Source organism: Bombina bombina, chromosome 12 (genome assembly GCF_027579735.1).
Source record: "Bombina bombina isolate aBomBom1 chromosome 12, aBomBom1.pri, whole genome shotgun sequence".
NCBI classification, from domain to species: Eukaryota; Metazoa; Chordata; class Amphibia; order Anura; family Bombinatoridae; genus Bombina; species Bombina bombina.
The window spans coordinates 39,962,468-39,984,546 of NC_069510.1; the positions used below are offsets into that span (position 1 = coordinate 39,962,468).

General features: G+C 43.2%; 1 protein-coding gene across 1 annotated transcript in view; it reads left to right on the forward strand.

Moving 5' to 3' along the window:
* LOC128643135 (ficolin-1-B) overlaps window positions 1-22,079 on the forward strand; it is a 216,674-nt gene that overhangs the window by 23,803 nt on the left and 170,792 nt on the right. The window contains exons 2-3 of the mRNA XM_053696087.1: window positions 2,377-2,487; window positions 3,296-3,331. Coding sequence (XP_053552062.1) covers window positions 2,377-2,487; window positions 3,296-3,331 — 147 coding nt within the window. The remainder of the gene's footprint in view (window positions 1-2,376; window positions 2,488-3,295; window positions 3,332-22,079) is intronic.

Below are 22,079 nucleotides of genomic sequence, written 5' to 3' on the forward strand. Positions count from 1 at the left end.
TATGAGCATAGAAGGGGGATATGTATATGAATGGGGGGGGTATGGAAGGAGCAGGAGAATGAGCATGGAAAGGGCAGTGAGTATGGAAGGGGGGAGTATGAGCATGGAAGGGGGAGTATGAGCATTGAAGAGGAAGTATGAGCATGGAAAGGGGGATTATGAATATGAAGGGGGAGTTTGGAAGGAGCAGGGGAGTGAGCATGGAAGCTGCAGTGAACATGGAAGGGGGGAGTATGAGCATGGAAGGGGGGAGTATGAACATTGAAGGGGGGAGTATGAGCATGGAAAGGGGGAGTATAAGTATAAAGGGGGAGTATGAGTATGGAAGGGGGTATGAATATGAAGGGGGAGTATGGAAGGAGCAGGGGAGTGAGCATGGAAGGTGGGGGAATATGAGCATGAAAGAAGGGAGTCTAAGCATTGAGGGGGGAGTATGAGTGTGAAGGGGGAGTATGAAAGGGGTATGAATATGAAGGGGAAGATTGGAAGGGGCAGGGGAGTGAGCATGAAGGGGCGAGTATGAGTATGATTTATTATTAGTTCATGTTTGATTTGTATAACTATTTTACATACTCGGGGTCACGTAAAAAAATTATCACGTGAAAAGGGGTTGCGAGTGGAAAAAGTTTAAGAAGCCCTGTTCTAGACGGAGCTAAGAGTAGGAGGGTTCTGTAGTAACACTGGCACTTAAAATGTGGTAACTTAGGGAGTGGTCAGTTCTGTCCACCCTCCATGGAGGAGATGTTTAATCAGTGATTATAAACCAAGGAGAACCAAGATATATAGTTTTAGTTTTAGATCAAAATAAGTATTCATTAAAGGGACACTCAAGTCAAAATTAAACTTTCATGATTTAGATAGAGCACACAATTTAAAACAACTTTACAAATCACTTCCATTATCTAAATGTGCACAGTCTTTATATATACACACTTTCTGATGCACCAGCTCCTACTGAGCATGTGCGAGATTCACAGGATATATGTATATGCATTTTGTGCAGGATGCATTAGAAAATGTAACTAACTTTGACATTTGTCAGAAAAAAATCCACTACTCATTTGAAATTCAAATTAAGTGCTTTTGCATTGTCTCTTTATTATGCATTTATTGGATATGAAATTCTACTGTGTTTAGTGGTCCTTTAAAGGCATTGTTAAAGGGACACTGTACTGCAAGATTATCCGTCATCCATATAAAAAGAGCAACATACATATTTGCATACAAAAAATGTGAACTGAAAAGCTTTTTAAAGGGACGTTACATTGAAAACTTATACAATCTAATTAGCTAGAGAATGTCATTTTAGCACACGGAACCCTGCAATGTTATGTTGTTATGTGTTTAACCCATGCAGAGGGGTTAAACAAACAGTACTGTTCAGGAGCTGTTCAGAAGCTGCTGCTGATTTGTTTAGCTCTTGAATCCATTCTTTACACTATAATGACACTTGGGGGTCAATTTATGTAGGTGCGGACAGACATGATCTGTTATAGTGGATCATGTCCGCCGCACATCGATAAATGCATATGCTGTCAGCATTTATCATTGCACCAGCAGTTCTTGTGGACTGCTGGTGCAATACCACCCCCTGCAGATTTGCGGCCAGATTCGCAACCAATCGGCTGCTAGCAGGGGGTGTCAATCAACCCAATCATATTCGATCGGGCTGATTGCTGTCCGCCACCTCAGAGGTGGCAGATGAGTTAAAACAGCGGTCTTAGGACCGCTGCTTCTTAACTTCCACTTTAGTCAGAACTGAAGCGGAGTGGGTCGGAAGCAGCACCCACTGCATCATAAATCGACCCCTTGAAATTTAAATTGAAACTAATGCAGTTGTGTTAGGTGTGTAGTTCCTATTTATGCTTATTGGCCTATAATGTTATTCATACTAATGCTGATTTGTGTTAATATTTATTGTTTATTGGTACTTCCTTTTAATTCTTATTAATGCTCATTTAAAGGGACATGAACCCCAAAATATTTATTTCATGATTTAGGTAGAACATACAATTTTAAACAACTTTCCAGAATAATTCTATTATCAAATTTGCTTCATTCTCTTGGAATCATTTGTTGAAGGAGCAGCAATGCACTACTGGTTTCTAACTGAACACATGGGTGAGCTAATGACAATCAGTATATATATGCAGCCACCAATAAGCAGCTAGAACCTAGGTTCTTTGCTGCTGCTGAGCTTACCTAGATAAACCTTTCAGCAAAAGATAACAAGAGAAGGAAGCAAATTAAATAATAGAAATAAATTGGAAAGTTGTTCAAAATTGTATGTTCTGTCTAAATCATGAATGTCTAATTATGACTTTACTGTCCCTTTAAATTAAAACAGTTTTTACTTTAAATTATTCTGCACCTTAGACGTGAAGCTTGTTGGAGTAGAGGAGTCAGACTTGTCATTTCTAAGCGGATGCATGGGCCACCCTGGGATAACAGGACTGCAGGGACCACAAGGACCCACTGGAATTAAAGGTAGCACTCTTGTATTTTGGATGACTTAAAGGAACATGAAACCCAACATTTTTCTGTCATGATTCAGATCAAGCATATCATTTAAAAAAAAAAGTTTCTTGGTATTGTTTGTTGAAAAGCAGGTATGTAGACTTGGGAGCTTGCACGTGTCTGGTGCAGTTTTGTAAGAATGCAGTTAACAATATTATACTTTTGCAAGAGCACAGTATTTGCTGCCATGTAGTGTTCAAGAAATGTGCATTCTACATACCTAGGTATGCTCTTCAACAAAGGATACAATTAGAAGTAAATTTGATAATAGAAGTAAACTTCTATGTATGCTCTGACTGAATCAAGAAAGAAACATTGTGGGTTTTAGGTTACTTTAAGCACAAAGATACATTGCTTGGTAGATGTATTAATAGTGTGTTTACATAAGCATTATATAATTTTTGTACTTTTTAATGTCCATTTAAAAACTAAAATGTCTCGAGTCACATCTCTCACCAAATGTATTGAGATCTTAAAACAAATTAAGCACCTTGTAATTACAAGACATTTCTGTATTCCTTTAATAAATTATCATGCAAACATAGTATGGACTATTTCTAAATATATTAACACATTATTTGCTGCAACTGCTTTTCAATTGCCAAACTATACCCACCACTTTAGAGGAAACCATTCAGACTTGTTACTGGACTAGACAAAGCTTGCCAAAACCATATTGGTACATACAGCAAAACTGCCGGGACACAGAAGAAGATAGGAGATCTAATGGCATAGTATAGCCCTGAGTAATATAACATATTGTAATTTGTCTCTATAGGAATAAAAGGGGATCGAGGATTGAAAGGTGAAAGAGGTAAGTAAAGTCCTCTGGCTTTTAAAAAACATAATTTATGCTTACCTGATAAATTTATTTCTCTTGTAGTGTATCCAGTCCACGGATCATCCATTACTTGTGGGATATTCTCCTTCCCAACAGGAAGTTGCAAGAGGATCACCCACAGCAGAGCTGCTATATAGCTCCTCCCCTCACTGCCATATCCAGTCATTCGACCGAAACAAGAGGAGAAAGGAGAAACCATAGGGTGCAGTGGTGACTGTAGTTTAATTCAAATTTAGACCTGCCTTAAAAGGACAGGGCGGGCCGTGGACTGGATACACTACAAGAGAAATAAATTTATCAGGTAAGCATAAAACAGAATTTATGCTTACCTGATAAATTACTTTCTCCAACGGTGTGTCCGGTCCACAGCGTCATCCATAACTTGTGGGACACTCTCCTCCCCAACAGGAAACGGCAAAGAGCACAGCAAAAGCTGTCCACACAGTCCCTCCCAGGCTCCGCCCACCCCAGTCATTCGACCGACGGACAGGAGAAAAAAAAGGAGAAACCATAGGGTGCCGTGGTGACTGTAGTTAAAGAAAGAAATTCATCAACCTGATTAAAAAAACCAGGGCGGGCCGTGGACCGGACACACCGTTGGAGAAAGTAATTTATCAGGTAAGCATAAATTCTGTTTTCTCCAACATTGGTGTGTCCGGTCCACGGCGTCATCCATAACTTGTGGGAACCAATACCAAAGCTTTAGGACACGGATGAAGGGAGGGAGCCAATCAGGTTACCTAAACAGAAGGCACCACGGCTTGCAAAACCTTTCTCCCAAAAATAGCCTCCGAAGAAGCAAAAGTATCAAATCTGTAGAATTTGGCAAAAGTGTGCAGAGAAGACCAAGTCGCTGCTTTACATATCTGATCAACAGAAGCCTCGTTCTTGAAGGCCCATGTGGAAGCCACAGCCCTAGTAGAGTGAGCTGTGATTCGTTCGGGAGGCTGCCGTCCGGCAGTCTCGTAAGCCAATCGGATGATGCTTTTCAGCCAAAAGGAAAGAGAGGTAGCAGTAGCTTTTTGACCTCTCCTCTTGCCAGAATAAACGACAAACAGAGAAGACGTTTGTCTGAAATCCTTTGTTGCTTCTAAATAGAACTTTAAAGCACGTACTACATCTAAATTATGTAACAAACGTTCCTTCTTTGAAACTGGATTCGGACACAAAGAAGGCACAACTATTTCCTGGTTAATATTCTTGTTGGAAACAACCTTTGGAAGGAAACCAGGCTTAGTCCGCAAAACAACCTTATCTGAATGGAACACCAGATAGGGCGGATTACACTGCAGAGCAGATAACTCAGAAACTCTTCTAGCAGAAGAAATAGCAACCAAAAACAGAACTTTCCAAGATAACATCTTGATATCTATGGAATGTAGAGGTTCAAACGGAACCCCTTGAAGAACTGAAAGAACTAAATTCAGACTCCAGGGAGGAGTCAAAGGTCTGAAAACAGGCTTGATCCTGACCAAAGCCTGAACAAAAGCTTGAACATCTGGCACAGCTGCCAGTCGTTTGTGTAACAAAACAGATAAAGCAGAAATCTGCCCTTTTAGAGAACTCGCTGATAATCCCTTATCCAAACCTTCTCGGAGAAAGGAAAGGATCCTAGGAATTTTAATCCTATTCCATGAGAATCCCTTGGATTCACACCAACAGATATATCTTTTCCATATTTTATGGTAAATCTTTCTAGTTACAGGTTTTCTAGCTTGTACTAGAGTATCTATCACCGAATCCGAAAACCCACGCTTAGATAAAATCAAGCGTTCAATTTCCAAGCCGTCAGCTGGAGAGAAACTAGATTTGGATGTTCGAATGGACCCTGTACTAGAAGATCCGGTCTCAAAGGTAGCTTCCATGGTGGAGCCGATGACATATTCACCAGGTCTGCATACCAAGTCCTGCGTGGCCACGCAGGAGCTATCAAAATCACCGAGGCCCTCTCCTGTTTGATCCTGGCTACCAGCCTGGGAATGAGAGGAAACGGTGGAAACACATAAGCTAGGTTGAAGGTCCAAGGCGCTACTAATGCATCCACTAGAGTCGCCCTGGGATCCCTGGATCTGGACCCGTAGCAAGGAACCTTGAAGTTCTGACGAGACGCCATCAGATCCATGTCTGGAATGCCCCATAATTGGGTCAACTGGGCAAAAATCTCCGGGTGGAGTTCCCACTCCCCCGGATGGAATGTCTGACGACTCAGGTAATCCGCCTCCCAGTTTTCCACTCCTGGGATGTGGATCGCAGATAGGTGGCAGGAGTAATCCTCCGCCCATTTTATGATTTTGGTCACTTCTCTCATCGCCAGGGAACTCCTTGTTCCCCCCTGATGGTTGATGTAAGCAACAGTCGTCATGTTGTCTGATTGGAATCTTATGAATCTGGCCTTTGCTAGTTGAGGCCAAGCCCTGAGAGTATTGAATATCGCTCTCAGTTCCAGAATGTTTATCGGGAGAAGAGACTCTTCCCGAGACCATAAACCCAGAGCTTTCAGGGATTCCCAGACCGTGCCCCAGCCTACTAGACTGGCGTCGGTCGTGACGATGACCCACTCTGGTCTGCGGAAGCTCATTCCCTGGGCCAGGTGATCCTGGGTTAGCCACCAACGGAGTGAGTCTCTGGTCTTCTGATCTACTTGAATCACTGGAGACAAGTCTGTATAGTCCCCATTCCACTGTTTCAGCATGCACAGTTGTAATGGTCTTAGAAGTTTTGACTTTCTGACATCTGTCAGAAAAATCTTCATTTCTAAAGAATCTATTATTGTCCCCAAGAAGGGAACTCTTGTTGACGGAGACAGGGAACTTTTTTCTATGTTCACCTTCCACCCGTGAGATCTGAGAAAGGCCAGAACGATGTCTGTGTGAGCCTTTGCCTTTGAAAAAGACGACGCTTGTATCAGAATGTCGTCCAAGTAAGGTGCCACTGCAATGCCCCTTGGTCTTAGAACCGCTAGAAGGGACCCGAGCACCTTTGTGAAAATCCTTGGAGCAGTGGCTAGCCCGAATGGGAGAGCCACAAACTGGTAATGTTTGTCCAGAAAGGCGAACCTTAGGAACTGATGATGATCTTTGTGGATAGGAATATGGAGATACGCATCCTTTAGATCCACGGTAGTCATAAATTGACCCTCCTGGATTGTAGGTAAAATCGTTTGAATAGTTTCCATTTTGAACGATGGCACTCTGAGAAATTTGTTTAGTATCTTTAAATCCAGAATTGGTCTGAAGGTTCCTTCTTTTTTGGGAACTACAAACAGATTTGAGTAAAACCCCAGTCTTTGTTCCACAGTTGGAACTGGGTGTAACACTCCCATCTTTAACAGGTCTTCTACACAATGTAAGAATGCCTGTCTCTTTATTTGGTTTGAAGATAAGCGAGACATGTAGAACCTTCCCCTTGGGGGTAGTTCCTTGAATTCCAGAAGATAACCCTGAGAAACTATTTCTAGTGCCCAGGGATCCTGAACATCTCTTGCCCAAGCCTGAGCGAAGAGAGAGAGTCTGCCCCCTACTAGATCCGGTCCCGGATCGGGGGCTACTCCTTCATGCTGTTTTGGTAGCAGCAGCAGGCTTCTTGCCCTGCTTACCCTTGTTCCAGCCTTGCATCGGTTTCCAAGCTGGTTTGGTTTGCGAAGCATTACCCTCTTGTCTAGAGGCTGCAGAGTTGGAGGCCGGTCCGTTCCTGAAATTGCGAAAGGAACGAAAATTAGACTTATTCTTGGCCTTGAAAGGCCTATCCTGTGGGAGGGCATGGCCCTTACCCCCAGTGATGTCTGAGATAATCTCTTTCAATTCCGGCCCAAAAAAAGTTTTACCCTAGAAAGGGATATTAAGCAATTTTGTCTTGGAAGATACATCCGCTGACCAAGACTTTAGCCAGAGCGCTCTGCGCGCCACAATTGCAAACCCTGAATTTTTCGCCGCTAATCTAGCTAACTGCAAAGCGGCATCTAAAATAAAGGAATTAGCTAACTTAAGTGCGTGAATTCTGTCTATAACCTCCTCATACGGAGTCTCTCTACCGAGCGACTTTTCTAGTTCCTCGAACCAGAACCACGCTGCTGTATTGACAGGAATAATGCACGAAATAGGTTGCAGGAGGTAACCTTGCTGTACAAAAATCTTTTTAAGCAAACCTTCCAATTTTTTATCCATAGGATCTTTGAAAGCACAATTATCCTCGATAGGAATAGTAGTGCGCTTGGCTAGTGTAGAAACTGCCCCCTCGACCTTAGGGACTGTCTGCCATAAGTCCTTTCTGGGGTCGACCATAGGAAATAATTTCTTAAATATAGGAGGGGGGACAAAAGGTATGCCGGGCTTCTCCCACTCCTTATTCACTATGTCCGCCACCCGCTTGGGTATAGGAAAAGCGTCGGGGTGCACCGGAACCTCTAGGAACTTGTCCATCTTGCACAATTTTTCTGGAATGACCAGGTTGTCACAATCATCCAGAGTAGATAGCACCTCCTTAAGCAGAGCGCGGAGATGTTCTAATTTAAATTTAAATGTCACTACATCAGGTTCTGCCTGTTGAGAAATTCTACCTGAATCAGAAATTTCCCCATCTGACAAAACCTCCCTCATGGCCACTTCAGATTGGTGTGAGGGTATGACAGAGCAATTATCATCAGCGCCCTCCTGCTCTACAGTGTTTAAAACAGAGCAATCGCGCTTTCTCTGAAATGCAGGCATCTTGGATAAAATATTTGCTATGGAATTATCCATTACTGCCGTCAATTGTTGCATAGTAACAAGCATTGGCGCGCTAGAAATACTAGGGGTCTCCTGCGTGGGCAAAACTGGTGTAGACACAGAAGGAGATGATGTAGAACTATGTCTACTCCCTTCATCTGATGAATCATCTTGGGCAACTTTACTATCTGTGGCAGTACTGTCCTTACTTTGTTTGGGCGCTATGGCACAATTATCACACATATTTGAAGGGGGAGACACATTGGCTTCCATACATACAGAACATAGTCTATCTGAAGGCACAGACATGTTAAACAGGCTTAAACTTGTCAATAAAGTACAAAAACCGTTTTAAAACAAAACCGTTACTGTCTCTTTAAATTTTAAACAGAGCACACTTTTTTACTGAATATGTGAAAAACTATGAAGGAATTGTTCAATTTTAACCAAATTTTTACCACAGTGTCTTAAAGCATTCAAAGCATTGCACCCCACATTTCAGACATTTAACCCTTAAAATGAGGAAACCGGAGCCGTTTACAGTTTTAAACCCTTTACAGTCCCAGTACCAGCCTTTGCTGCGACTTTACCAAACCCAGGGGAGCATACGATACCAAATGAAGCCTTTTAGGAACTTTTTCAACTACTTCCAGACCCACACACATGCAGCTGCATGTACTGCTCTCAAAGTAACTGCGCAGTAATGGCGCGAAAATGAGGCTCTGCCTACTACAGAGAAGGCCCTTCCTGACTGGGAAGGAGTCTAAACCAGTGCCTGACATAACAAAAACGTTCCCCAAAGATATAAAGTGTGAATTTCAACATCAAACTGTATAAAATGCCCCAATAAAGCAATCGATCTAGCCCATAAAAGTGTCTACCAGTTTTATAGCCCATATTAAGCCCTTTATTCTGTTTGAGACTAAGAAAATGGCTTACCAGTCCCCATGAGGGGAAAATGACAGCCTTCCAGCATTACACAGTCTTGTTAGAAATATGGCTAGTCATACCTTAAGCAGAAAAGTCTGCCAACTGTTCCCCCCAACTGAAGTTATCTCATCTCAAGTCAACAGTCCTGTGTGGGAACAGAAAACGATTTTAGTTACTGCTGCTAAAATCATACTCCTCTCACAAACAGAACTCTTCATCCTTTTCTGTTTCAGAGTAAATAGTACATACCAGCACTATTTTAAAATAACAAACTCTTGATAGTAGAATAAAAAACTACAACTAAACACCACATACTCTTCACCATCTCCGTGGAGATGCTGCCTGTTCAGCGGGCAAAGAGAATGACTGGGGTGGGCGGAGCCTGGGAGGGACTGTGTGGACAGCTTTTGCTGTGCTCTTTGCCGTTTCCTGTTGGGGAGGAGAGTGTCCCACAAGTTATGGATGACGCCGTGGACCGGACACACCAATGTTGGAGAAATTATGTTTTCTCTTGTTAAGTGTATCCAGTCCACGGATCATCCATTACTTGTGGGATACCAATACCAAAGCTAAAGTACACGGATGATGGGAGGGACAAGGCAGGTACTTAAACGGAAGGTACCACTGCCTGTAGAACCTTTCTCCCAAAAACAGCCTCCGAAGAAGCAAAAGTGTCAAATTTGTAATATTTTGAAAAGGTGTGAAGCGAAGACCAAGTCGCAGCCTTGCAAATCTGTTCAACAGAGGCCTCATTTTTAAAGGCCCAGGTGGAAGCCACAGCTCTAGTAGAATGAGTTGTAATCCTTTCAGGGAGCTGCTGTCCAGCAGTCTCATAGGCTAAGCGTATTATGCTCCGAAGCCAAAAGGAGAGAGAGGTTGCCGAAGCTTTTTGACCTCTCCTCTGTCCAGAGTAAACGACAAACAGGGCAGATGTTTGACGAAAATCTTTAGTAGCCTGTAAGTAAAACTTCAAGGCACGGACTACGTCCAGATTATGCAAAAGACGTTCCTTCTTTGAAGAAGGATTAGGACACAATGATGGAACAACAATCTCTTGATTGATATTCCTGTTAGAAACCACCTTAGGTAAAAACCCAGGTTTGGTACGCAGAACTACCTTGTTTGAATGAAAAATCAGATAAGGAGAATCACAATGTAAGGCAGATAACTCAGAGACTCTTCGAGCCGAGGAAATAGCCATCAAAAACAGAACTTTCCAAGATAAAAGTTTAATATCAATGGAATGAAGGGGTTCAAACGGAACTCCCTGAACAACTTTAAGAACCAAGTTTAAGCTCCACGGGGGAGCAACAGTTTTAAACACAGGCTTAATCCTAACCAAAGCCTGACAAAATGCCTGGACGTCTGGAACTTCTGCCAGACGCTTGTGCAAAAGAATAGACAGAGCAGAGATCTGTCCTTTTAAAGAACTAGCTGATAAGCCTTTGTCCAAACCCTCTTGGAGAAAGGACAATATCCTAGGAATCCTAACCTTACTCCATGAGTAACTCTTGGATTCACACCAATAAAGATATTTACGCCATATCTTATGGTAGATTTTCCTGGTGACAGGCTTCCGAGCCTGTATTAAGGTATCAATGACTGACTCGGAGAAGCCACGCCTTGATAGAATCAAGCATTCAATCTCCATGCAGTCAGTCTCAGAGAAATTAGATTTGGATGATTGAAAGGACCTTGTATTAGAAGGTCCTGCCTCAGAGGCAGAGTCCATGGTGGAAGAGATGACATGTCCACTAGGTCTGCATACCAGGTCCTGCGTGGCCACGCAGGCGCTATCAGAATCACCAATGCTCTCTCCTGTTTGATTTTGGCAATCAGTCGAGGGAGCAGAGGAAACGGTGGAAACACATAGGCCAGGTTGAAGAACCAAGGAGCTACTAGAGCATCTATCAGCGTTGCTCCCGGGTCCCTGGACCTGGATCCGTAACAAGGAAGCTTGGCGTTCTGGCGAGACGCCATGAGATCCAGTTCTGGTTTGCCCCAACGATGGACCAGTTGAGCAAACACCTCCGGATGGAGTTCCCACTCCCCCGGATGAAAAGTCTGACGACTTAGAAAATCCGCCTCCCAGTTCTCTACGCCTGGGATGTGGATCGCTGACAGGTGGCAAGAGTGAGACTCTGCCCAGCGAATTATCTTTGAGACTTCTAACATCGCTAGGGAACTCCTGGTTCCCCCTTGATGGTTGATGTAAGCCACAGTCGTGATGTTGTCCGACTGAAATCTGATGAACCTCAGTGTTGCTAACTGAGGCCAAGCTAGAAGAGCCTTGAATATTGCTCTTAACTCCAGAATATTTATTGGGAGGAGTTTCTCCTCCTGAGTCCACGATCCCTGAGCCTTCAGGGAGTTCCAGACTGCGCCCCAACCTAGAAGGCTGGCATCTGTTGTTACAATCGTCCAATCTGGCCTGCGAAAGGTCATACCCTTGGACAGATGGACCCGAGAAAGCCACCAGAGAAAAGAATCTCTGGTCTCTTGATCCAGATTTAGTAGAGGGGACAAATCAGAGTAATCCCCATTCCACTGACTTAGCATGCATAATTGCAGCGGTCTGAGATGCAGGCGCGCAAATGGCACTATGTCCATTGCCGCTACCATTAAGCCGATTACTTCCATGCACTGAGCCACTGACGGGCGTGGAATGGAATGAAGGACACAGCAAGCATTTAGAAGTTTTGATAACCTGGACTCCGTCAGGTAAATTTTCATTTCTACAGAATCTATAAGAGTCCCTAGGAAGGAGACTCTTGTGAGTGGTGATAGAGAACTCTTTTCCACGTTCACTTTCCACCCATGCGACCTCAGAAATGCCAGAACTATCTCTGTATGAGACTTGGCAATTTGAAAGCTTGACGCCTGTATCAGGATGTTGTCTAGATACGGAGCCACAGCTATGCCTCACGGTCTTAGAACCGCCAGAAGTGAGCCCAGAACCTTTGTAAAAATTCTTGGGGCAGTGGCCAACCCGAAGGGAAGAGCTACAAATTGGTAATGCCTGTCTAGAAAGGCAAACCTTAGGAACCGATGATGATCTTTGTGAATCAGTATGTGAAGGCAGGCATCCTTTAAGTCCACTGTGGTCATGTACTGACCCTCTTGGATCATGGGTAGGATGGTCTGAATAGTTTCCATTTTGAATGATGGAACTCTAAGGAATTTGTTTAAGATCTTTAGATCCAAGATTGGTCTGAAGGTTCCCTCTTTCTTGGGAACCACAAACAGATTTGAATAAAATCCCTGTCCTTGTTCCGTCCGCGGAACTGGATGGATCACTCCCATTACTAGGAGGTCTTGCACACAGCTTAGGAATGCCTCTTTCTTTATCTGGTTTGCTGATAACCTTGAAAGATGAAATCTCCCTTGTGGAGGAGAAGCTTTGAAGTCCAGACGATATCCCTGAGATATGATCTCCAACGCCCAGGGATCCTGAACATCTCTTGCCCACGCCTGGGCGAAGAGAGAAAGTCTGCCCCCCACTAGATCCATTTCCGGATAGGGGGCCGTTCCTTCATGCTGTCTTGGGGGCAGCAGCAGGCTTTCTGGCCTGCTTGCCCTTGTTCCAGGACTGGTTAGGTTTCCAGGCCTGTCTGGAATGAGCAACAGTTCCCTCTTGTTTTGAAGCGGAGGAAGTTGATGCTGCTCCTGCCTTGAAATTTCGAAAGGCACGAACATTTGACTGTTTGGCCTTTGATTTGGCCCTGTCCTGAGGAAGGGTATGACCCTTGCCTCCAGTAATGTCAGCAATAATTTCCTTCAAGCCAGGCCCGAATAAGGTCTGCCCCTTGAAAGGAATGTTGAGTAATTTAGACTTTGAAGTCACGTCAGCTGACCAGGATTTAAGCCATAGCGCCCTACGCGCCTGGATGTCGAATCCGGAATTCTTAGCCGTTAGTTTAGTCAAATGAACAATGGCATCAGAAACAAATGAGTTAGCTAGCTTAAGCGTTCTAAGCTTCTCAATAATTTCATTCAATGGAGCTGTCTGGATGGCCTCTTCCAGGGCCTCAAACCAGAATGCCGCCGCCGCAGCAGTGACAGGCGCAATGCATGCAAGGGGCTGTAAAATAAAACCTTGTTGAATAAATATTTTCTTAAGGTAACCCTCCAATTTTTTATCCATTGGATCTGAAAAAGCACAACTGTCCTCAACCGGGATAGTGGTACGCTTTGCTAAAGTAGAAACTGCTCCCTCCACCTTAGGGACCGTCTGCCATAAGTCCCATGTAGTGGCGTCTATTGGAAACATTTTTCTAAATATAGGAGGTGGGGAAAAGGGCACACCGGGTCTATCCCACTCCTTGCTAATAATTTCTGTAAGCCTTTTAGGTATAGGAAAAACGTCAGTACACACCAGCACTGCATAGTATCTATCCAGCCTACACAATTTCTCTGGAATTGCAACTGTGTTACAGTCATTCAGAGCAGCTAATACCTCCCCAAGCAATACACGGAGGTTCTCAAGCTTAAATTTAAAATTAGAAATCTCTGAATCAGGTTTCCCCGAGTCGGAGATGTCACCCACAGACTGAAGCTCTCCGTCCTCATGTTCTGCATACTGTGACGCAGTATCAGACATGGCTCTAACAGCATTTGCGCGCTCTGTATCTCTCCTAACCCCAGAGCTATCGCGCTTGCCTCTTAATTCAGGCAATCTAGATAATACCTCTGACAGGGTATTATTCATGATTGCAGCCATGTCCTGCAAGGTAATCGCTATGGGCGTCCCTGATGTAACTGGTGCCATATTAGCGTGCGTCCCCTGAGCGGGAGGCGAAGGGTCTGACACGTGGGGAGAGTTAGTCGGCATAACTTCCCCCTCGACAGAACCCTCTGGTGATAATTCTTTTATAGATAAAGACTGATCTTTACTGTTTAAGGTGAAATCAATACATTTAGTACACATTCTCCTAGGGGGCTCCACCATGGCTTTCAAACATAATGAACAAGTAGGTTCCTCTGTGTCAGACATGTTTAAACAGACTAGCAATGAGACTAGCAAGCTTGGAAAACACTTTAAAACAAGTTTACAAGCAATATAAAAAACTTTACTGCGCCTTTAAGAAACACAAATTTTCCCAAATTTTGAAATAACAGTGAAAAAATGCAGTTACACTAACGAAATTTTTACAGTGTATGTAATAAGTTAGCAGAGCATTGCACCCACTTGCAAATGGATGATTAACCCCTTAATACCAAAAACGGAATAACAAATGACAAAAACGTTTTTTAAACAGTCACAACAACTGCCACAGCTCTACTGTGGCTTTTTACCTCCCTCAATACGACTTTTGAAGCCTTTTGAGCCCTTCAGAGACGTCCTGGATCATGCAGGAAGAAGCTGGATGTCTGTGTCTGTAATTTTTGCTGTGCAAAAAAATGCTAAAATAGGCCCCTCCCACTCATATTACAACAGTGGGAAGCCTCAGGGAACTGTTTCTAGGCAAAATTCAAGCCAGCCATGTGGAAAAAACTAGGCCCCAATAAGTTTTATCACCAAACATATGTAAAAAACGATTAAACATGCCAGCAAACGTTTTAAAATACACTTTTGTAAGAGTATGTATCTCTATTAATAAGCCTGATACCAGTCGCTATCACTGCATTTAAGGCTTTACTTACATTACTTCGGTATCAGCAGCATTTTCTAGCAAATTCCATCCCTAGAAAAATATTTTAACTGCACATACCTTATTACAGGAAAACCTGCACGCTATTCCCCCTCTGAAGTTACCTCACTCCTCAGAATATGTGAGAACAGCAAAGGATCTTAGTTACTTCTGCTAAGATCATAGAAAACGCAGGCAGATTCTTCTTCTAAATACTGCCTGAGATAAACAGTACACTCCGGTACCATTTAAAAATAACAAACTTTTGATTGAAGAAATAAACTAAGTATAAAACACCACAGTCCTCTTACGACCTCCATCTTAGTTGAGAGTTGCAAGAGAATGACTGGATATGGCAGTGAGGGGAGGAGCTATATAGCAGCTCTGCTGTGGGTGATCCTCTTGCAACTTCCTGTTGGGAAGGAGAATATCCCACAAGTAATGGATAATCCGTGGACTGGATACACTTAACAAGAGAAAAGTAATTTAAAATTTAACACTTTATTAGTTAGAAAAGCAACAACAACAACATTAATCTAAAGTTGGGTAGAAGGAATAGGGAATATCACATCCGATCCTTATATCAAATTGTAACCCAAAACTAATTAAAAACAAAAGATTGGGCCAGGTAGCTAATGGGGAGCGTTAGTGGTGATTGGAAGTGCTTATTGGAGGTATAGGGTTAACATCTAGTTTCAAGCATTCAAACAGGCATTCCTATGCGCTCAAAGGTGTCCTCCTGCCTGCAAACTTCGTAGGGGATACCCAGTCAGCCGATTTCTGACTAAAAGCCCTATATCACTATTAACAGCATACTGCAAACACACAGATAACCTAATTCGTTATATATAGGTATAAATACGAACCATATTCATGTGTCCTATTAAACTAGAAACTAGTTGCAACTCAATTTATTATAATGGTAATATTCCCTTAATGAACTCACTGTGTGTATAACACCAGCATAGGTTAACATCAGTTAAAAACGCTGCCTTTTGTAACTAAATTCCTTTTAACATATAATCGCCTAGATTACGAGTTTGGCGTTAGCCTTAAAAAGCAGCGTTGAGAGGTCCCAATGCTGCTTTTTAACGCCCGCTGGTATTACGAGTCAGGTAGGTACAGGTGTACCGCTCACTTTTCTTCCGCGACTCGAGGCTACCGCAAATCCCCTTACGTCAATTGCGTATCCTATCTTTTTAATGGGATTTGCCTAATGCTGGTATTAGGAGTCTTGGAAGAAGTGAGCGGTACACCCTCTCCTGTCAAGACTCCTACCGCATTTAAAAGTCAGTAGTTAAGAGTTTTATGGGCTAACGCCGGAACATAAAACTCTTAACTAAAGTGCTACAAAGTACACTAACACCCATAAACGACCTATTAACCCCTAAACCGAGGCCCTCCTCCACATCGCAAAAACTAAAATAATTTTTTTTAACCCCTAATCTGCCAACCGGACATCGCCGCCACCTACATTATACCTATGAACCCCTGATCTGCTGCCCCTAACATCGCCGACACCTACATTATATTTATTAACCCCTAATCTGCCTCCCCCAACGTCGCCGCCACCTACCTACGATTATTAACCCCTAATCTGCCGACCGGACATCGCCGCCACTTTAATAAATGTATTAACCCCTAAACCGCAGCACTCCCGCCTCGCAAACACTAGTTAAATTTTATTAACCCCTAATCTGCCCCCCCCAACGTAGCCACCACCTACCTACAATTATTAACCCCTAATCTGCCGACCGGACATCGCCGCCAATTTAATAAATGTATTAACCCTTAAACCGCCGCACTCCCGCCTCGCAAACACTAATTAAATTTTATTAACCCCTAATCTTCCGACCCCAACGTCCCCGCTACTATAATAAATTTATTAACCCCTAAACCTAAGTCTAACCCTAAGTCTAACCTCCCCTAACTTAAATATAATTAAAATTAAACAAAATTAATTTAACATAATTAAATAAATTAATCCTATTTAAAACTAAATACTTACCGATAAAATAAACCCTAAGATAGCTACAATATAATTAATAGCTACATTGTAGCTAGCTTAGGATTTATTTTTTATTTTACAGGCAACTTTGTATTTATTTTAACTAGGCAGAATAGTTATTAAATAGTTATAAACTATATAATAACTACCTAGCTAAAATAAGTACAAAATTACCTGTAAAATAAATCCTAAAAGTTACAATTACACCTAACACTACACTATCATTAAACTAATTACCTAAACTACCTACAATTAATTACAATAAAATAAAATAAACTAAATTACCAAAAAAAACACTAAATTACAGAAAATAAAAACATAATTTTTGCTTACCTGATAAATTTCTTTCTCCTGTAGTGTAGTCAGTCCACGGGTCATCCATTACTTATAGAATATATCTCTTCCTAACAGGAAACTGCAAGAGAATTACCCAGCAGAGCTGCTATATAGCTCCTCCCCTCACATATCATATTCAGTCATTCGACCAAAGCAGACGAGAAAGGAGGAACCATAGGGTACAGTGGTGACTGGCGTTTAATTAAAATTTAGACCTGCCGTAAAAACAGGGCGGGCCGTGGACTGACTACACTACAGGAGAAAGGAATTTATCAGGTAAGCATAAATTATGTTTTCTCCTGTTAAGTGTAGTCAGTCCACGGGTCATCCATTACTTATGGAATACCAATACCAAAGCTAAAGTACACGGATGAAAGGAGGGACAAGGCAGGAACATTAAACAGAAGGAACCACTGCCTGAAGTACCTTTCTCCCAAAAATAGCCTCCGAGGAAGCAAAAGTGTCAAATTTGTAAAATTTTGAAAAAGTGTGAAGCGAAGACCAAGTCGCAGCCTTGCAAATCTGTTCAACAGAGGCCTCATTTTTAAAGGCCCAGGTGGAAGCCACAGCTCTAGTAGAATGAGCTGTAATTCTTTCAGGAGGCTGCTGTCCAGCAGTCTCATAGGCTAAGCGTATTATGCTACGAAGCCAAAAGGAAAGAGAGATAGCCGAAGCCTTTTGACCTCTTCTCTGTCCAGAGTAAACGACAAACAGGGAAGAAGTTTGACGAAAATCTTTAGTTGCCTGCAAATAGAATTTCAGGGCACGGACTACGTCCAGATTATGCAAAAGTCGTTCCTTCTTTGAAGAAGGGTTAGGACACAGAGATGGAACAACAATCTCTTGATTGATATTCCTGTTAGTAACTACCTTAGGTAAGAACCCAGGTTTAGTACGCAGGACTACCTTGTCTGAATGAAAAATCAGATAAGGAGAATCACAATGTAAGGCAGATAACTCAGAGACTCTTCGAGCCGAGGAAATAGCCATCAAAAACAGAACTTTCCAAGATAACAGCTTGATATCAATGGAATGAAGGGGTTCAAATGGAACGCCTTGAAGAACATTAAGAACTAAGTTTAAGCTCCACGGCGGAGCAACAGACTTAAACACAGGCTTAATCCTAGTTAAAGCCTGACAGAAAGCGTGAACGTCTGGAACTTCAGCCAGACGTTTGTGTAGAAGAATAGACAGAGCAGAAATCTGTCCCTTTAACGAACTAGCAGATAAGCCCTTTTCTAAACCCTCTTGTAGAAAGGACAATATCCTAGGAATCCTAACCTTACTCCATGAGTAACTCTTGGATTCGCACCAATGTAAATATTTACACCATATCTTATGGTAAATTTTTCTGGTAACAGGCTTCCTAGCCTGTATTAAGGTATCAATAACCGACTCCGAGAAGCCACGCTTTGATAGAATCAAGCGTTCAATCTCCATGCAGTCAGCCTCAGAGAAATTAGATTTGGATGGTTGAAAGGACCCTGAATTAGAAGGTCCTGTCTCAGAGGCAGAGACCACGGTGGACAGGACGACATGTCCACTAGGTCTGTATACCAGGTCCTGCGTGGCCACGCAGGCGCTATCAGAATCACCGAAGCTCTCTCCTGTTTGATCTTGGCAATCAAACGAGGAAGCATCGGGAATGGTGGAAACACATAAGCCATGTTGAAGACCCAAGGGGCTGTCAGAGCATCTATCAGCACCGCTCCCGGGTCCCTGGACCTGGATCCGTAACAAGGAAGCTTGGCGTTCTGACGAGACGCCATGAGATCCAGATCTGGTTTGCCCCAACGATGAATCAGTTGAGCAAAGACCTCCGGATGAAGTTCCCACTCCCCCGGATGAAAAGTCTGGCGACTTAGAAAATCCGCCTCCCAGTTCTCCACGCCTGGGATGTAGATCGCTGACAGGTGGCAAGAGTGAGACTCTGCCCAGCGAATTATCTTTGAGACTTCCAACATCGCTAGGGAACTTCTGGTTCCCCCTTGATGGTTGATGTAAGCCACAGTCGTGATGTTGTCCGACTGAAATCTGATGAACCTCAGAGTTGCTAACTGAGGCCAAGCTAGGAGAGCATTGAATATTGCTCTTAACTCCAGAATATTTATTGGGAGGAGTTTCTCCTCCTGAGTCCATAATCCCTGAGCTTTCAGGGAATTCCAGACTGCTCCCCAGCCTAGAAGGCTGGCGTCTGTTGTTACAATCGTCCAATCTGGCCTGCGAAAGGTCATCCCCTTGGACAGATGTGGCCGAGAAAGCCACCATAGAAGAGAATCTCTGGTCTCTTGATCCAGATTTAGTAGGGGGGACAAATCTGTATAATCCCCGTTCCACTGACTTAGCATGCACAATTGCAGCGGTCTGAGATGCAGGCGCGCAAATGGTACTATGTCCATTGCCGCTACCATTAAGCCGATTACTTCCATGCACTGAGCTACTGACGGGTGTGGAATGGAGTGAAGGACACGGCAAGCATTTAGAAGTTTTAATAACCTGGCCTCTGTCAGGTAAATTTTCATCTCTACAGAATCTATAAGAGTCCCTAGAAAGGGAACTCTTGTAAGTGGAAATAGAGAACTCTTTTCCACGTTCACCTTCCACCCATGCGACCTCAGAAATGCCAGAACTATCTCTGTATGAGACTTGGCAGTTTGAAAACTTGACGCTTGTATCAGAATGTCGTCTAGGTACGGAGTCACCGCTATGCCTCGCGGTCTTAGTACCGCCAGAAGTGAGCCTAGAATTTTTGTAAAGATTCTTGGAGCCGTAGCTAATCCGAAGGGAAGAGCTACAAACTGGTAATGCCTGTCTAGGAAGGCAAATCTTAGATACCGGTAATGATCCTTGTGAATCGGTATGTGAAGGTAGGCATCCTTTAGGTCCACTGTGGTCATGTACTGACCCTCTTGGATCATGGGAAGGATGGTTCGAATAGTTTCCATTTTGAATGATGGAACTCTTAGAAATTTGTTTAGGATTTTTAAGTCCAAGATTGGCCTGAAGGTTCCCTCTTTCTTGGGAACCACAAATAGATTTGAATAGAATCCCTGCCCGTGTTCCGTCCGCGGAACTGGGTGGATTACCCCCATTAGTAAGAGGTCTTGTACACAGCGTAGAAACGCCTCTTTCTTTATTTGGTTTGCTGATAACCTTGAAAGATGAAATCTCCCCCGTGGAGGAGAAGTTTTGAAGTCCAGGAGATATCCCTGAGATATGATCTCCAACGCCCAGAGATCCTGGACATCTCTTGCCCAAGCCTGGGCGAAGAGAGAAAGTCTGCCCCCCACTAGATCCGTTTCCGGATAGGGGGCCCTCTCTTCATGCTGTCTTGGGGGCAGCAGCAGGTTTCTTGGTCTGCTTGCCCCTGTTCCAGGACTGGTTAACTTTCCAGCCCTGCCTGTAACGAGCAACAGCTCCTTCCTGTTTTGGAGCGGAGGAAGTTGATGCTGCTCCTGCCTTGAAGTTACGAAAGGCACGAAAATTAGACTGTTTGGCCTTTGATTTGGCCCTGTCCTGAGGTAGAGCATGGCCCTTACCTCCCGTAATGTCAGCAATAATTTCTTTCAAGCCGGGCCCGAATAAGGTCTGCCCTTTGAAAGGAATATTAAGCAATTTAGATTTAGAAGTCACGTCAGCTGACCAGGATTTAAGCCATAGCGCTCTGCGCGCTTGGATGGCGAATCCGGAGTTCTTAGCCGTAAGTTTGGTTAAATGCACAACGGCATCAGAAACAAATGCGTTAGCTAGCTTAAGTGTTTTAAGCTTGTTGATTATTTCATCCAATGGAGCTGAGCGAATGGCCTTCCAGAGACTCAAACCAGAATGCTGCCGCAGCAGTGACAGGCGCAATGCATGCGAGGGGCTGTAAAATAAAACCTTGTTGAACAAACATTTTCTTAAGGTAACCCTCTAATTTTTTATCCATTGGATCTGAAAAGGCACAACTATCCTCCACCGGGATAGTGGTACGCTTAGCTAAAGTAGAAACTGCTCCCTCAACCTTAGGGACCGTCTGCCATAAGTCTCGTGTGGTGGCGTCAATAGGAAACATTTTCCTAAATATGGGAGGAGGGGTAAAAGGCACACCCGGTCTATCCCACTCCTTGCTAATAATCTCTGTAAGCCTTTTTGGTATAGGAAATACGTCAGTACACGCCGGTACCGCATAGTATCTATCCAACCTACATAATTTCTCTGGAATTGCAACTGTGTTACAATCATTCAGAGCCGCTAATACCTCCCCTAGCAATGTGCGGAGGTTCTCTAGCTTAAATTTAAAATTGGAAATCTCTGAATCCAGTCTCCCTGGATCAGATCCGTCACCCACAGAATGAAGCTCTCCGTCCTCACGTTCTGCAAACTGTGACGCAGTATCTGACATGGCTCTCATCTCATCCGCGCGCTCTGTCCTTAACCCAGAGCTATCGCGCTTGCCTCTTAATTCTGGCAACTTAGATAATACTTCTGTCATAACAGTAGCCATGTCTTGCAAAGTGATTTGTAAGGGCCTCCCTGATGTACTTGGCGCCACAAAATCACGCACCTCCTGAGCGGGAGGCGAAGGTACTGACACGTGAGGAGAGTTAGTCGGCATAACTTCCCCCTCGTTGTCTGGTGATAATTTCTTTACATGTAAAGATTGACTTTTATTTAAAGTAGCATCAATGCAATTAGTACACAAATTTCTATTGGGCTCCACATTGGCCTTTAAACATAGTGAACAAAGAGATTCATCTGAGTCAGACATGTTTAAACAAACTAGCAATGAGACTAGCAAACTTGGAAATACTTTTCAAAATTAATTTACAAGCAATATAAAAAACGTTACTGTGCCTTTAAGAAGCACAAAAAAACTGACACAGTTGAAATAACAATGACCAAAATAGTTATAGCAACCAAACTTTCACAGTAAATGTATTAAGTTAGCAAAGGATTGCACCCACCAGCAAATGGATGATTAACCCCTTAGTACCCAAAAACGGATAACAATTATATAATTAACATTTTTCTCACAGTCAAATACACTGTCACAGGACTGCTGTGACTGATTACCTCCCTCAAAATGGATTTTGAAGACCCCTGAGCTCTCTAGAGACGATCTGGATCATGGA